Source organism: Ranitomeya variabilis, chromosome 2, assembly GCF_051348905.1.
Source record: "Ranitomeya variabilis isolate aRanVar5 chromosome 2, aRanVar5.hap1, whole genome shotgun sequence".
NCBI lineage: Eukaryota > Metazoa > Chordata > Amphibia > Anura > Dendrobatidae > Ranitomeya > Ranitomeya variabilis.
This window is the reverse complement of record NC_135233.1, coordinates 577642953-577656918: the sequence shown is the minus strand read 5'-3', so window position 1 is coordinate 577656918 and position 13966 is coordinate 577642953. Positions and strand designations below refer to the sequence as shown.

Genomic DNA, 13966 nt, shown 5'->3' with positions numbered 1-13966 from the left:
CATGCACACTACTCAGTGGTCACACATGCGCACTACTCGGTGGTCACGCATGCCCACTATTCAATGGCCACACATGCACACTACTCAGTGGTCACGCATGCGCAGGCACGCGCACTACTCAATGGCCACACATGGGCACTACTCTGTGGTCACACATGCACACTACTCTGTGGTCACACATACACACTATTCGGTGGTCACGCATGCACACTACTCAATGGCCACACATGCACACTACTCGGTGGTCACGCAGGCACACTACTCAATGGTCACACATGCGCACTACTCAGTGGTCACGCATGCGCACTACTCAATGGCCACACATGCACACTACTCGGTGGTGACACATGCACACTCCCCAGGGATGCCAGGTGCACACTACTCGGTGGTCACACATACACACTACTTGGTGGTGACACATGCACACTACTCGGTGGTCATGCATACGCACTACTCAGTGGTCACACATGCGCACTACTCGGTGGGGACACATGCACACTACTCAGTGGTCACACATACACCCTACTTGGTGGTCACACATGCACACTACTCAGTGGTCACACATGCACACTCCCCAGTGGTGACACATGCACACTACTCAGTGGTGACACATGCATACTCCCCAGTGATGACAGGTGCACACTACTCGGTGGTCACACATGCACACTTCCCAGTGGTGACACATGCACACTACTCGGTGTTGACACATGCATACTCCCCAGTGATGACAGGTGCACACTACTCAATTGCCACACATGCGCACTACTCGGTGGTCACGCATGCGTACTACTCAATGGCCACACATGCACACTACTCGGTGGGGATGCATGCACACTACTCAGTGGCCAACATGCGCACTACTCGGTGGTCACACATGCACACTACTCGGTGGTCACGCATGCGCACTACTCAATGGCCACACATGCACACTACTCGGTGGTCACGCATGCGCACTACTCAATGGCCAACATGCGCACTACTCGGTGGTCACACATGCACACTACTCAGTGGTCACACATACACACTACTCGGTGGTCACGCATGCACACTACTCAATGGCCACATATAAACACTACTCGGTGGTCAGACATGCACACTATTGCTTCATTCACACAGAACTTGTGACCCCCTTCTAATAAATAATGGTGGATCCTAATGGTTGATCACCCACAAATGTACATTTATCACCTATGCAGTGGATAGGAGATACATGTTGCTCATGGGAAAACCTCTCACATTTTCCAAATCACATAAGTCGGATTGATTTCTTCAGCCCATAGACAATTAAACAATTTTCATTTCTCACCATTCTGTGTAAAATCTGATATATATTATATAGAAGACAGTCAAATGCTTTACTCTCCCGAAGCCTCAATCTCCAACCTCTTAGTAAATCTCGCTGGAATCCTTACCTCTCCCCATCAGCATTAGGCTGTGCCGTCACCGAGTTGGTGGGCAGAGTCTCTGTCACGTCCGATATCACGGGCCCCGCACTGACAGCAGGGCTGTTTAATGAGGACGCTGGATCTGTAGGTGGCTACGTAGAGAAATTAGTATGAGACACTCCAAACCAAATATGACCATCACAGGATAAAGCAGCGCCATTTTAATGCAATCTCACTTGCTTGACCCTAGTTTCCTCTAACATATGGCATTGGGGAGATATTTTAATTAATTTAAACCTAATGTCTACCACTAAACATCATTTTCTTTATCTTAATAGGTCCACGTAAATTTGCTGATAAATGTAGATTTTTTTTTTTAAATGATAGAATGCAGTCGCCACTGGGGGGGAGCTCCAGAGCCCACTGCATACAGGTAATACATACATATAGTAAATGCCTAATCTCACCCTAATGGTGGTAGAATGTTATGATTTAAAGGGGATGCTGTTACTGTTTTTTTTTACTTAGATGGATGCATTTGGGGCTAGAATTAAGTTTTGTAATTGCGTTTCATTACAACTTTTGCACCATTTGGCTTTTACAGGCTCTTTGTTTTCCTGTAAATGTGGTCTATGGTCACTTATCAGCTCAGAAAAAGATATAAAAGATCTACAGATGATCAGAACTACTTCCCTGGCAGATTCTCAAATAATAATCAAAGACGTGATATTGTCCATCTCCTATACCCAGCTCCTGGTCCACACTGGACTTTACATCCTGATCGTGTCTTGAGACCACAGAAATGTCTGGACATGACAATCACTGGCCACCACATTGACCCATTTATGACCATCGGAGCAGTCATTGCCATCTATTTCCTGGGTGTCAAGAAGGGACTTGGAAGTAGAGACCAGCACAGACTAGGTGAGTGCTGGATCAGGAGCTGCAGGGGATCGGTGACTTTCTAACCAGTCTGAGCCTTTAAAAAAAACAAAAAACAGTAAAACCCCTGAGGGTGTATTGCCTGGGGCGAAAACATGATGAATATCACAACATCCCATTCCAAAAATGTTCTTTTTAAAGTCTTGAGTTATTACTACAGAACAAAAGAGGTCAGGCCACCAACATGTGTAACACTTTTCTTCAGTGACTCAGAGCTGATCATTCGATTGTACAAGGGAGACTCATCGTATTATTTACTTAGTTCATGCCCTCAGGGTTTGGCTTTACTGAAAGGAACATATTTATTGCCATTTGCAGCACAAAACCGAATGACTGAAATGGAATACCAGCAAAACCGGATATTAATGTCTCAATCAAAGGATATTTCACTTTTAAACACATCAGGTCCGATTTATTATTGCATTTGCATCCTTTTTTTCCTATTTTTTCATATTTTTCACCTCTTTTTCATTTGCTCCTTATTCTTCTTTTAAAGTGTTGCCCTTTTTAAACTCTATTTTTTATATATGTTATGCTGTCTTTTTTTATGTTCACCCATTTGCGAGTGGTATTTGGTATCCAAATAATTTCAGCTGATTCATAAATTGCGACTTTTTAAAAAGTTGCAAAATGTTTGCTCATGCTTAGCAAAAAAAGTTCCACATTTTGCACAAACATTTTAGATGTACTGTACATAAAATTAACCATCCTCCTCTAGAGTGCTTAGTTCATGTACATCTGAGACTGCGACTAAAAAATTTGCCAAAAATTAAGGGCCCAATTCATCTCTCAAAGTTCCATTGCCAATTTTGGGTCAAATTCTTCCAAATGGTGCATGTGGATCGTGAAATTTGGGCAAAATTAGAAATGTTCTTTATTTTTGTTTTTAATGATTTATGTGACTTTTTCACCGAAAATGTTGATTGTCTTGCTAAAATGTGTGTTTACAAGGTGAACAAAGCTTCCCCCACATGGTGGTATCTATCAGCTCTGAAGAAGGAAGTCTCACAAAGCTGTCAAAATAGTGAGACAGTGAAGAGCCCAACTTCCATCAACCCCAGTCTCCTTCTCTTAAAGGGCTAGAACTTTACTTAATTAGAGAGGCCTTTTTTTTTACTTTTCCAAATCCCATATATTTGAGAAAGGTTTGTTATTTTGGTCTCCTCTTACATAGGAAGTGATAGGTCATCTATCTTGTATAAAAGACTGACCATGATATGGAGTTTCTTTTGTGGCCCACTGTGTATTATATTATATATATTGAAGGAGATATAAAGAAAAAAAAGACTGATCTCTCCTCCAGTCCTCATTTTTCATATTTCTTGGCTTTATGTCCACACTTGCCTATTGACCTGAGCCTCCTCAAACAACCAGTCGAGTAGGGCACCCAACAATCTAATATTCAGATAGAATATTAGTTTAAAGGGTCTTGATAACCCCATTTAATTATTATGTCTAGCTAAATGCTTTGCCACCCAAGCAAGAAAATAATAGGAAAACTCACCGACTGAATGTAATAGGGGTCATGCAGTGAATCGACAGGAAGAAGTCTACTAAATTTGGACACTGGTAGGGCAGAGTTTCCGTCGTCCAACATAAGAGGTCTAAAATAGAAAAGGTATTATCACAAGAACTAAATCTAGGCAATAATCACAAATTTGATTGACACGAGGACAAAGGATGATCTGCCCTGAAAGTGCGGCATATTCTACACAAACTCTATATGTACTAAATGACTTTCGTGCCAAGGCTTCATCTTGCTTAACTGGTTTTCTACATTGTACCTTGGATTTCTACCTTTCGTCAGTCCTAAAAGTTAAGCTCCAGGTGTAACTAGGAGGAAGTAGCTCTTTGAACATGATAGGCACGTACGGTATCCTACTTCTGCTCTTCCTCTAGCCCCTTCCATGGTTACACATTCATTGCATAGTTATGTACCGAGACGTAACTCGAAGCTCCTCAGTCCCAATGCAAAATCCTTAACATGGTCCAATTTTAATACTAGTGCTAACTTTGGTTTTCCAAAAGATCCCTCAGGCACCAGGACCTGTGACAGCTCCAACTACAACCCTGGATGAACAAAGATATATACTTTCACTCTAGGATGTTCTTTACTCCTGGGATAGGGGGTAACTTACTACCTGCTGAGGGTTCGACCATTGGGACCACCAGTGATCCTGAGAACAAGGTTTGATCTCCGCTTCAATTATTGCGTATGGGACTGCGGAGAAAGCTGAGTACAACTCAAAGCTCCTGCAAAATCCTTAACATGGTCCAATTTGAATACTAGAGTTATCTTAGGTTTCCAAAAAGATCCCTCGGGCACCAGGACCTGGTTGTGACAGCTCCTACTACACCCTTGATTGAACAAAGATATATCCCTTCATTCTTAGGATTTTCCCTACTCCTGGGATAGGAGATGACCACTGAGGGTCTGATCACTGGGACCCCCAGCAGCGATCCTGAGACTGTAACTTAACCTCCGTTCCAGTTATTGTTTATGGAACAGAAAAAAATGACAGGCGCATCCAAACTAGGACAACCAAGTCAATAAAACTAAGAAAAAATAGCGGCACTGCAGCTTGATTTTCTTAGGATTATCGTTTATGGGACTGTGGTAAAAGCCAAACGCTGCGCTCCATTATTTTTTCCAACAGTCCCATAGACAATGACTAGAGCAGAGGTTGAGCATGTGCCATTCAAGACGAGCCCTGTTCTCAGGGTCTCCGAGTCCCATTCTTGGTATCGTTGGAGTCCTAGTTGCAGTCAAAAATGTGTTCCTTATTTTATGGATTAAGGGAAAAACTTGCTATTTTGGGAAAACCCTTTAAGTTTTGCTCCATTTTAATAATGCTTTTGAAATCTTTCCATCCATTGTTATCGATATTGAGTTATTGTGCTTATCTGCCTATTTTTGGATGCTTTTCCCTTTCTTTCTCTGCCCCCACAATAGTCCCAGGAGCTGAGAGGGCACTTTGCACACAGAATATTGAAAGCCAGTGGTCAGCAGATCTGACTCAGCAGGACCATTCAGCGCCCATCACTAGGGTGAGCGGGTCAGGTGACCGGCACTCGGGGGCCTCGCTGAGCTTGTGATTTTGTTGGTGGGGGGTTTTGTCAGCTTAGGTGGGGGTGATCTCCTGCAGGCACTCACATCTTTCTCTTTATCCCAGCACTGGAGGGGCCAGGAGGCAGTTGTCCGAATAGAAACTGGATTAACTGTCATTAAAAAGCACAGAATCAGGTGTTAGTTACAGAAGTCAGTGACCCTTCACCCTTTATAGGCATCGGTAACAACTAAATTTAAAAGGTGACACTAAGGCAAACTCCAAACAAGTGCCTTATAATAATACTATGTAATATAATACTAATAATACGCTGTATTTGCACTTTTTGGACTCCTTTGTGAACTTTAACTAGATCTTTTCTGGCAAAGAATAAAAACAAAATAGTATTTTTTATGCTCATCAATTTGTGATTAAATTATTAAAGTTGTCACACCCCTAACGTTCTGCTATGGATGACCGATCCTAAAGATAAGTCATCTATATTAAATAACAATTATCAACTTTAATTTTTTTTGCAGAAATCCAATATGCCAGTCATTAAAAATCTGAGCCACATGCAATTTGGGCTAGAAATGCACTGGGAAGAAGGAGTACAAGTACACTGACACACCCCCTGTGCACTTCCTGCACTGGTACGCCCCAGTGCACTTCCAGCCTGATTTGCATATCATTTGTGTAGCGCCCCCACTGCCGCAGGGCCGAGGGGTACCCGGTACCGGGCCTCTGAGTCTCTGTTCTGGGGTTGTCACGGTGGCTAGACCCGGTCCGTGACCCTGCTGAGGGGCGTACAATGAAGGTGGAGGTATGGTGATGATGTTATGATGTGGTGCAGGTCGCAGTAAATAACGAGGACACCAGGTTGCAGTCTCTTTACCTCTTTACTGAAGGCTTCAGGATCCTCAGTCCGGAATATGGTTAACCGGGCTGCGCAAGTCCGGCCGGTCCGATGGCACCTCCAGAGTTCCCGTTGCAGGTGGAAATCTGTGCCTACCTTCTAGCGCTTGTGTGTTGTAGTCCTTCCCTGCTGTGCTTACGGGATAGTCCCCACAACTGTTGTGTCTGTTTCTGAAGTTCCCTCACAACTCGATTCTGATGTTCTTCTTCGTCCCCCAGATGATATGGCTAGGACGCACCCGTATGACGGGTAGGCTCGGAGCTCTTCCGGGACCCTAGTGTCGCCCCTCTCCAGTTGTTGCCCCCTATGTCTTCTTAGGTGAATTGAGTGAGACAGCCCGCCTATAACTGACTGTCCTGCCGTAGGTTTGAAGTAAGACCTGGAGCTCTATACTTCCTCGGCGTTCCGGCCACCGGCTGCGCGCCTCAGTAGGATGTTGCCTCGTCTTGCAGCACGACTCCTACTGGTGTTTCTCCTTGATGCGTTGATCTCGTTTCTCACTCAGCACAATAAACCTCGCTTCTTGTCCTTTCTTGGGGTACCGCCGCTATCTCGTGCAGGCGCGGTCCCGTAACGTTCTCTCAGTTCGCTAGGCCTCTGTCAGGATCCCACCCCTGACAGTGACCCCCCCGAATCTTCCCCTGCAACACCCTCTGCCACAGGATGTTGCCTGGCTCCAACCCAGTCAGCTTCTGTCTAACTTCCTGTCTAACCCCCAGTTTTACCAGACTGTGAGGAGTGGCCTAATACATAGCACCCTTAGCTCCCCCTGGAGGCCAGACTGTGAAGTGTATTGGTGTCTGTGATACCTGGTCAGGTGAACCCCTTCAGTGCCATCAGACGTTCCATAGCCCCCCTTAGCGGCGGAGCATCAGTACTGCAACGACCAGGACTCTGGGGCGCTGCATTTGCATATCATTTTTATGCTGGATTTCTCATGACTGGCACATCGGTAGGGCTCTAACAGAACCATACCACTGCTTACAAATGTAAAAATGGGCTGAGTGGTTCCCTTCAATGTACTTTTGTGGAATAAATACAATTAAGGCAATTAAAATCAGCCATATGGTTCTAGAGGTATGGGCTTTTTTATATAGTGCAAATTTGTATGGTCTTGATCAAGGTAGTGTGGCTCACAAGAATCTCTTTAGGCCACTCTGTATTATTACTTTAGGAGTAGCGCCCTCTTGGTAATGACCATACAAATTAGGACTAAATAAAAAGGACCATATCTCTTAAACAGTATGGCAAATTAAAAAAAATAATTGGGAGCAGCAAAAATAAAATAAGAGTGAAATCAAACTATGTTTGACCTGGTGAATGGTTCTCTTTAGAGTCCTTTACAACTGTCCATTATGGTAGTTCTATATTGTCTTTTTCCAAATCTATAACTGACTCTGATCTGCAGTGCTGCCATGTTGATGCTTATGGCAGAGGATTATCTTTTGCCATATACATCAACAGAGCAGCATTTGCAGTTTCACATTGCTGATTTGTCAGCACAACTCTACACTGCCTAGTAATTACAAGCTCCATTGTAGAGGAGTGCAGGAGAGTTGAGCTCTGTTAGAAACCAGCTAACAATGATGTATAATCACACAGGCAGCTATACTGATGTAGATGGCAGAGGGTAAAGTCGGCCAGGCAAGGTACTGTACAAGAGCATAAAGTGCACAGGAGTGTATAGTGTATTCTAAAGGTAGAAACACAGGCATATTTATGGTCATTTTGCAAACTTCACTTTGATTTCTTCAGCCCAAAACTACAGGATAAAGTTTCCTGCACCTTCACAGACATTTTAGACACTAGATCCATGTTATTACAGTGCTGCTTGGGATCTAATCTCCAGTTTCTACTCCTGCTTTCAATTAAATGCTAAATGGTCTGCTCATTGGCCAGAGTTTACAGTAAAATAATATTTTAACTGCTCTTGGTACCAATATATAAAGAAGTTTTTCTTACTTAAAATTAACCTAAAAGTAGGCTATATATCACTGAAGCACAATTTTATAATAGGAGTAGCTACTTCATGTGCTTCAGAAGTGGAGAATATGAAGTTTCCAAACAGAGCAACAGAAGAAAAAGCAGTTGACCTACAGCTATTAGAGGTGTATGGCCACATTAAAGGGATTCTGCAGAAAAAAAATACTGAAGAAAATGTAATTATAAATAAGTTATTAAATACCATTAAGTAACAAATCTCTCTTGTTTTGTCTAGGGATGTAATCATTATAGAATTAAATTGGCTGCTGTCTTGTTACACTGTCAGAAGAATGTCCTAGAATGTTACTAGGACAGGAGCCTGTGAGCATGAGCAATAGGAGGCTTTTCCCCCAGCATATGTTGTAAGATGTGCTCCCAGTGAATATTTTAATACTTAAGATACCAGGAGTGCTGAGGTAAGAAGAGGCTGCTCACATTGCTGTCCACCCTGTATATCTGATCTAATACTGGAGATACCAGGAGTGCTGAGGTAAGAAGAGGCTGCTCATACTGCTATCCTCCCTGTCTATCTGATCTAATACTGGAGATGCCAGGGGCGCCGAGGTAAGAAGAGGCTGCTCATACTGCTGTCCTCCATGTCTATCTGATCTAATACTGGAGATACCAGGGATGCTGAAGTAAGAAGAGGCTGCTCATACTGCTGTCCTCCCTGTCTATCTGATCTAATACTGGAGATACCAGGAGTGCTGAGGTAAGAAGAAGCTGCTCACACTGCTGTCCACCCTGTCTATCTGATCTAATACTGGAGATATCAGGAGTGCTGAGGTAAGAAGAGGCTGCTCACACTGCTGTCCACCCTGTCTGTCTGATCTAATAACCTAAGGGTACCGTCTCACATTGGCACTTTGATCGCTACGACGGTACGATCCGTGACGTTCCAGCGATATCGATACGATATCGCTGTGTCTGACACGCAGCGGTGATCAGGGACCCCGCTGAGAATCGTACGTCGTAGCAGATCGTTTGAAACTTTATTTCGTCGCTGGATCTCCCGCTGTCATCGCTGGATCGGTGTGTGTGACACCGATCCAGCGATGCGTTCGCTTGTAACCAGGGTAAACATCGGGTTACTAAGTGCAGGGCCGCGCTTAGTAACCCGATGTTTACCCTGGTTACCATCGTAAATGTAAAAAAAAAACAAACAGTACATACTTACATTCCGGTGTCCGTCAGGTCCCTGGCCGTCTGCTTCCCTGCACTGACTGTGAGCGCCGGCCGTAAAGTGAAAGCAGAGCACAGCGGTGACGTCACCGCTCTGCTTTGGCCGGCGCTTACACAGGATGCAGGAGGAGTGCAGGGAAGCGGACGCCGGGCACCGGAATGTGAGTATGTGTTTTTTTTATTTTACGTTTACGCTGGTAACCAGGGTAAACATCGGGTTACTAAGCGCGGCCCTGCGCTTAGTAACCCGATGTTTACCCTGGTTACCTGGGGACTTCGGCATCGTTGGTCGCTGGAGAGCTGTCTGTGTGACAGCTCCCCAGCGACCACACAACGACTTACCAACGATCACGGCCAGGTCGTATCGCTGGTCGTGATCGTTGGTAAATCGTTTTGTGTAACGGTACCCTAATAGTGGAGATACTATGAGGGCCGGGGTAAGAAGATGCTGCTCACACTGCTATGCACCTTGTCTATCTGATCTAAAACTGGAGATACCAGGAGTGCTGAGGTAAGAAGAGGCTGCTCACACTGCTGTCCTCCCTGTCTATCTGATCTAATACTGAAGATACCAGGAGTGCTGAGGTAAGAAGAGGCTACTGACATTACTGTCCACTGTGTCTGTTTGATCTAACACTTGAGATAGTAGGGGTGCTGAGATAAGATGAGTTTACTAACACTGCTGTTCACCCTGTCTGTCTGATTTAACACTTGAGATAGCAGGGGTGCTGGGGTAAGAAGAGGCTGCTCACACTGCTGTCCACCTTGTATTATAGAATGCTGCTGTGACCTGGAGTCAGTTTGACATTTTATACTATATGGTAATTTATCTGCAGGTCACAGCAGTGGAGCCTCCTACTGCACATGCTCACATGTTCCAGTTCTATTAACATTCTAGGACAGGATTCTGACAGTGTAACAAGACAGTGATTACTTCCCTAGGCATAATGAGTGTGATTTGCTAATTAAAGGCATTTAGGAACTTAAGTTGTAATGAATTTGCATTAGTTATTTAATTTTTCTCTATTCCCCTTTAAGTTCCAATATATTAATATATGTGCATGCCAACTATAAGGCTTTATACACTCACCTTGTTAATAATCTTTTGCTGTTGAGAATGGTTTTGTCTTAGCGAGACTACCTCTCGCCACAGGACTTCATTCTGTCTAGCAAAAGGAAAGGGATAGTGTTAGTAATACTCGTAATACGGTGGTCGTAGTAACCACTACTGGCCTTGTGATTAGATGGTGCATCTGGACATTGCCAGGATTTATCACTGCAGTGAATGAAGCGCAATGTATAGGTTAAAATTCTTGCTGCCCAAGGTTTGGGCAGCGTTAATCAGATGACAGGTTCCCTTTAATGGATAAAAATAAAAAAAGGCAAGGCATGTAAAAACAGGATGCATGTTTTTTTATATATAGTTGTAAGGTCAGAGAAGTTTTTTAAAAGTTTTGCAACTTCGGTTGCAAATGCAGGCGTTATTTTGGGCATTAACATGCATCTTTTGCAACAGATTGTAGGATGCAATAGTTAAACTCTTTTGGCAATTCAGCATTCAGAGGTGAGAGAATACAGTTGTGTGAAAAAGTGTTTGCCCCCTTCCTGATTTCCTATTCTTTTGCATGTTTGTCACACTTGAATGCAGGGCTGCCACTAGAAATTTCGGGGCCCCATACTGGCAAAATTTCCGGGGCCCCCTTGAGACTCCGCCCAGGCTCCACCCTAGCCCCGCCTCCACGCTCCACCCCTCAAACTGTCCACAGTCCCACCGCTCTCTCTTGGAAAATCTCCACTTCTCACCTATCACACATTGACAGTTCCCATCACCAGATCACACATGTAGCCGGCAGCTTTTGTTTTGGCCAATAGATTTTTTTTAAGCCACCAAAATGACAAGGTAGACACTTTTGGCCGGGCCCTACTCTACTGTAACCTATTAAATATTTGTTAAAATATGCAGTACAATTTAGGTATATTTTTATTTTTCAATTTTTAAAATGACCTATAATACCACATACAAGGAACAAATACCACAGCACCATGACCAGACACCATATTATCACCACAGTGACCTATAATACTATCTACAAGGCACAAATACCGCCACACCATGACCAGATGACATATTACCACCACAGTGATCGAATAATATCAAATACAAGGAACAAATACCACAACATCATGACCAGACCACATATTACCAACACATAGTGACTGAATACTACAATACTGATCAATAATAAAAAAAAACACAATACTATCACCATAAGTGCCATTATACACAGGAGATCTGTACTTAGTATGCAGTGTCTGTGTACAGGTAATACAGTGATCACCAGTGACATTATACACAGGAGCTCTGTATATAGTCTATAGGTAATCCAGTGATCACTGGTGATATTATACACAGGACCTCTGTATATAGTATACAGTGTATAGTGTCAATGTATAGGTAACACACTGACTCACCAGTGACGTCTCTAGGTGAAGTCCTTCATCTTTCATCCCGCACAGACCACCATCACTTCATGCAGCCAGGACTCGTTTCTGCAGGAAATAACAGTTATCTCGAGTTCCACTTGCAGAACACATTACTTAATTTTCCCAACTTCTACATTACACCACATGAAGAAGGCGACATAGTGTCAATCTACACAGTAATAGGACCGCCCCTCCACTTAAAACAGTGTACTCAAAAAATAAAATAAATACATCACTGCAGTAATAATATCCCTTAATTAGCCCCTATGGTAATAATATTCGCCATCCTGGCCCCGTGTGTCTCATTACTGGGGTCAGCCATATGTTCTCCCATCCTGCCCTAATGAGTATCCATCCTGCCCCATATGATCTCCCCATCCTGCCCCATCTGTCTCCATCGTATCCATCCTGCCCCATGATCCTGCCCCATCTGTCTCCAATCCTGCCTCCAGTGTCTCCAATCATGCCCGTATCACCATTCTGCCCCGTCTCCAATCAGGCCCCCATTTCTGCAATCATGCCCCCTGTGTCTCAATTCTGCCCCATCTGTTTCCATTCCTGCCCCAGTGTCTCCAGTCATGCCGCCATGTCTGTCATCCTGCCCCGTGTCTCCAATCATGCCCTGTTTCTCCTTTCTGCCCCCCTGTGTCCAGCTTTCTGCCCCTGTGTCCAGCTTTCTGCCCCTGTGTCCAGCTTTCTGCCCGTGTCCAGCTTTCTGCCCCTGTGTCCAGCTTTCTGCCCGTGTCCAGCTTTCTGCCCCTGTGTCCAGCTTTCTGCCCATGTCCAGCTTTCTGCCCCTGTGTCCAGCTTTCTGCCTCTGTGTCCAGCTTTCTGCCTCTGTGTCCAGCTTTCTGCCCGTGTCCAGCTTTCTGCCCCTGTGTCCAGCTTTCTGCCCCTGTGTCCAGCTTTCTGCCTCTGTGTCCAGCTTTCTGCCCCTGTGTCCAGCTTTCTGCCCATGCTTTCTGCCCCTGTGTCCAGCTTTCTGCCTCTGTGTCCAGCTTTCTGCCCCTGTGTCCAGCTTTCTGCCCATGTCCAGCTTTCTGCCCCTGTGTCCAGCTTTCTGCCTCTGTGTCCAGCTTTCTGCCTCTGTGTCCAGCTTTCTGCCCGTGTCCAGCTTTCTGCCCCTGTGTCCAGCTTTCTGCCCCTGTGTCCAGCTTTCTGCCTCTGTGTCCAGCTTTCTGCCCCTGTGTCCAGCTTTCTGCCCATGCTTTCTGCCCCTGTGTCCAGCTTTCTGCCTCTGTGTCCAGCTTTCTGCCCCTGTGTCCAGCTTTCTGCCCATGTCCAGCTTTCTGCCCCTGTGTCCAGCTTTCTGCCTCTGTGTCCAGCTTTCTGCCTCTGTGTCCAGCTTTCTGCCCCTGTGTCCAGCTTTCTGCCTCTGTGTCCAGCTTTCTGCCTCTGTGTCCAGCTTTCTGCCCCTGTGTCCAGCTTTCTGCCCCTGTGTCCAGCTTCCTGCCTCTGTGCCCAGCTTTCTGCCTCTGTGTCCAGCTTTCTGCCACTGTGCCCAGCTTTCTGCCCCTGTGCCCAGCTTCCTGCCCCTGTGCCCAGCTTTCTGCCCGTGTGCAGCTTTCTGCCCCAGTGTCCAGCGTTCTGCCCGTGTCCAGCTTTCTGCCCCTGTGTCCAGCTTTCTGCCCCCGTGTCCAGCTTTCTGCCCCCGTGTCCAGCTTTCTGCCCCCGTGTCCAGCTTTCTGCCCCCGTGTCCAGCTTTCTGCCCCCGTGTCCAGCTTTCTGCCCATGCTTTCTGCCCCTGTGTCCAGCTTTCTGCCTCTGTGTCCAGCTTTCTGCCCCTGTGTCCAGCTTTCTGCCCATGTCCAGCTTTCTGCCCCTGTGTCCAGCTTTCTGCCTCTGTGTCCAGCTTTCTGCCTCTGTGTCCAGCTTTCTGCCCCTGTGTCCAGCTTTCTGCCCCTGTGTCCAGCTTCCTGCCCCTGTGCCCAGCTTTCTGCCTCTGTGTCCAGCTTTCTGCCCCTGTGCCCAGCTTTCTGCCCCTGTGCCCAGCTTCCTGCCCCTGTGCCCAGCTTTCTGCCCGTGTG

At 45.5% G+C, this 13966-nt stretch overlaps 1 protein-coding gene across 1 annotated transcript in view; it reads right to left on the bottom strand.

The window, feature by feature from the left end:
- HSF4 (heat shock transcription factor 4) overlaps nt 1-13966 on the bottom strand; it is a 77711-nt gene that overhangs the window by 10891 nt on the left and 52854 nt on the right. The window contains exons 5-8 of the mRNA XM_077292766.1: nt 10546-10621; nt 5482-5546; nt 3832-3931; nt 1413-1537 (exon numbers count right to left, since the gene is read on the bottom strand). Of these exons, the coding sequence (XP_077148881.1) occupies nt 1413-1537; nt 3832-3931; nt 5482-5546; nt 10546-10621 (366 nt within the window). The remainder of the gene's footprint in view (nt 1-1412; nt 1538-3831; nt 3932-5481; nt 5547-10545; nt 10622-13966) is intronic.